At 33.3% G+C, this 3630-nt stretch overlaps 1 protein-coding gene across 1 annotated transcript; it reads right to left on the minus strand.

Moving 5' to 3' along the window:
- Window positions 1–992: 992 nt before the first annotated feature.
- Window positions 993–2504, minus strand: LOC108354211 (uncharacterized). Its single transcript, XM_017605401.1, has 3 exons — window positions 2481–2504; window positions 2092–2265; window positions 993–2003 (listed from the first exon to the last, which is right to left on the minus strand). The coding sequence occupies exons 1-3, from the start codon at window positions 2502–2504 to the stop codon at window positions 1575–1577; spliced, it is 627 nt and encodes a 208-aa protein (XP_017460890.1). The 3' UTR covers window positions 993–1574.
- Window positions 2505–3630: the final 1126 nt, after the last annotated feature.

The following is a 3630-nucleotide window of genomic DNA, read 5'->3' on the forward strand; positions in this document are numbered from 1 at the left end:
CTTTCTATTCAGATTTTTTAGAAATATTCTAAGTATGCAGTTTTATAGCCCATTAAATTTTAGTATAATCAAGTGCAAGTTTTAAATCTCTAGAAAATCCCGTTGATTTTTGGCAATTTTTTTCGCGCAGGTTCTGCCATAGAAATTATATTCGTCAATTATTTTTTGTATGGAGAAAATGAGAAACACCTTCCACTAAAAAAATTACCAAAAATCAACGCGCTTCTCTAGCAGCTTTATACTTGAATTTTTTTATACTAAAATTGAATGGGGTATAAAACTGCATAATTAGAATATTTCTAAAAAATCTGAATAAAAAGTTGCAAATTAGTGGGCAAATTTATTGAATTTTCCTGAGTTTCGCACAAAGTTTAGAGATTTTATTTGTATGTTTTTTGGTGTGGAATGAACTATATTTTTATAAAAAATTATCGAAAATAAATTAGAAAAAAAAACTTTGCATAATTGCGAAAAATTCACTGTGCCAATGCTGTTGTTCGTCACTGTACATATGTATGTATCTACAAATTGAATGTGTACAATTTACATTAATTTACATACTTAACTCAGTTTAATTCTTCAAATTTTGTGTAATTTCTTTTTTTAAGCCAATATTGGGCACCTTTGTGGTTTTAAATTTCCCAAAGTATTCATCTGAGGTCTACCTAAAAATTTTCTTCAACATTTCGCAAACGTTCTTCTAAAGAGAATTAACTCCAAATAAAAATATTTACTTCCCAGCAAAAGCTTTAGCAATGTTTTTAACTTTGTTTTTGCACTTTTGAAAAATTACATATTTATGACTTACAGCCGTATTCTAACAAAGTCACAAATTGTATCTCATCACTGCTGTGATTTCTACTGCCCCTCAAAGCTTGCCGCTGCAAAAAATATGCCGCTACAATACACAATTTTAAATTCTTGTGTATTTTTCTAGCACTCAAATTCTAATTTTTTGTGACACATTTCTCGGCGCACTAGAAATCACAACAGTGATGAGCTAAGTTTTGTGACTCTGTTAGAATAGAGGGGTTAATCTACTTTTGAAGAACGTGTTCGATATGTACATATGTACATATACCTCAGAAAACTGGAAAAGATATAAGCCTCTTCCATTCAAAAACGTTGTGTACAAAATGTGTACATATGTATTTATACGTATACATACATACATATCTATTTATATTTGTAATTTGTACTTTTGTTTTATAAAAAATAATGAAATGAAATAAAGAACGCTGTATGTCCCAGAAGACAGCAAACAAATTAATAAAGAAATATTCACTGTACGTAAGCACTAAAATACTTTTGATGTACATATACATATGTACATACACGCATACATACTACATGTCATCGCTAAACTTTGCGCTCGTTTAAAAAAAGGATTAAGTTGAAACATTGTCGAATCTATAACAATGGCAAAATCTGAGATACTTCGATGAATTTTCAACTAAACGCTCTAAACCAAAATAACGATTATAAAAAAACGCTTTTCACATTCGATAATTCAACATGGTAGGGATGATATGTGTACACATATGTATGTATGTATGTAGGTGAGTAGTTCTTTCTTATTTATATTTTCGGTTAAGCTCCTCCATTGCCAGTCTCTCCTTCATTTCTAGCTCCATAATTTTTAGCCTTTCATTACTCTTCATCTCCTTTTCTCTTAATTCCATTTCTCTTTCCTTCAATGCTAAATAATTCATTTTTTTTAAACTTAACTCTTCTTCTCTCAACCTAAAGTCTTGGTCAGCTTTCTGCTTCCTCACATTTAACATGTCTGCTTGCATTTCCATTATATCTGTAAGTGCAGTTCGAGAATAAATCCCCTTACGGCTTGTGGAAGCTGTGTTTTCGGTTTCAACAATTACATTTGTTGGCGACATTGTGGTTTCTTCGAACACGAGCTCTGTTGAATTGAAAATATCTTCACATACGGAGTCCAAACTGTCTTCAATGACAGCCGCTTCAACGAGCCTATTGCCAAAAATGTCAAGCTCGTAAAAAAATTGCACTTTTTAAGTAAAATGGCTAAAATAAAAAATCGTAAAATTAAAGCTGCTGGAATGGCCCATATTTCTATTTCCTACTTCGAATAGTCTCGCCATCCATGCTGCCGGCGCCGGTTGATCCTTCCCAACCTTTGGCTTTATTGTAGCTGCCGCGCATGTTTCGCACTTTCGCTTGTGCCAGCTTCCACTCAACCTCCACTTTCATTTCCAACGAAAACCGCCTGTAGTAGGCTTGAGCATTTGGCTTCTGTAATTAATACCTTCAGTGTGGTCAAAATTGCACTTATTTAATAAAAAACAAACCCCAAAATCTCTATTCGCATCAAAAACTCAATGAGCGCCTTTTCCTCTACTATGGTCCATTTCTTGGTGGGATTGATGCGCACACGCTTCGCTTTTGGCTAAATCAAAAACATTTATTTAATCTGGGTCCATTAATAGAGATAATGCATTAGATCTTACCTGAATATTTGGCAAAGGATCCATTTTTATAAGCAGCACAATTTGCCAGACGGTATAAGCACAAGACAAAACAGAATTTTCACGAGAAGCGAATGTAAACAAAGAACAGCTGTTTGCTTACTACACCATATAAACATAGCAAGCAAGGTTGTACTGTTTTAGTACTCTTTCAGTGTGGAAGGTAACAACAATTTTTTTAAACCATTGTAAAAGTTTAGTAAATTATGACAATACGACAAGATAGCACACCTTGTGAATCCACCAAATGATTGTGTTGGGTGATTTTAATTTACCAAGCATATCATGGAACATCATTGACAATGATATCGTGCCTTTCGCGTCTAGTGCGTGCAACAACGTATCTTTAGAGGAGATGGCTGAAATCTGCCTAACTAAGGTTAATGTACTTCACAATANACCCTGCTATGGAGGTATCTTACGAAGTTATAAGTGATGGTCAAAACTGCAGTACCCAAGCATACGAACCAAATATTCGCTTTGATTTTTCGAAAGCCAACTTTAAAATGCTTAACAAAGAACTATCTAAATTGTCCTGGCCTGCATTTCAAGAAACTATTGAACAAAGCGTTGCACTTTTTAACTTTACTTTACATAAATACAAGTAGGGATCTGGTCAGGACCATAACTGAAGGACTGCTTTAAGGATTTCAGATAAACTACTACATCATCGGGAGATATTACTGGGATATTTATTGAGTTCATTGGACATAGTTTAAAAGGATAGTCAATGTTAGCATGTGAGTTAATGGAATAATTGGATTTAAAAAACTTAGCGAACATGTTAGAAATTGTTTGATTATCACTAGAGACGGTATTTTGATACTTCATGGCGGAAGGAAACCTACGTACATTTCGCTTGGAGTTTACGAAGTCATAAAACGATTTGGGGTTATATATTATACGCCGTTTGATTTTACACAAGTAAGCTTTATAACACTTTTTGTTTAATTCAATAAAATTATGACGCAAAAGTGAGTATTTTACATAGTATGAGTGTAAACCGGTTTTTTTGTGTAATCTAAAATAACGCGACTTTCTGTTTTTAAAATTTCTCAGATCTTTAGTGAACCATAACTGTGTTTGCTCTTCAGGAACATACATGCGTTTAGGCACATGCTTTTCAAATAAT

This window comes from Rhagoletis zephyria, unplaced genomic scaffold (assembly GCF_001687245.7).
Source record: "Rhagoletis zephyria isolate East Lansing unplaced genomic scaffold, Rhagoletis_zephyria_1.1 Rzeph_scaffold_34111, whole genome shotgun sequence".
Taxonomy (NCBI): Eukaryota; Metazoa; Arthropoda; class Insecta; order Diptera; family Tephritidae; genus Rhagoletis; species Rhagoletis zephyria.

Bases quoted from the DNA above. Each gene is read 5' to 3' on its own strand.
- LOC108354211 (XM_017605401.1), bottom strand. From the start codon at position 2,504: ATGGATCCTTTGCCAAATATTCAG. The intron at 2,266-2,480 runs GTAAGATCTAAT...TATTAATTACAG, and splicing joins ATCCTTTGCCAAATATTCAG to AAGCCAAATGCTCAAGCCTA. The intron at 2,004-2,091 runs AAATAGAAATAT...TTTTTTTACGAG, and splicing joins GCGAGACTATTCGAAGTAGG to CTTGACATTTTTGGCAATAG.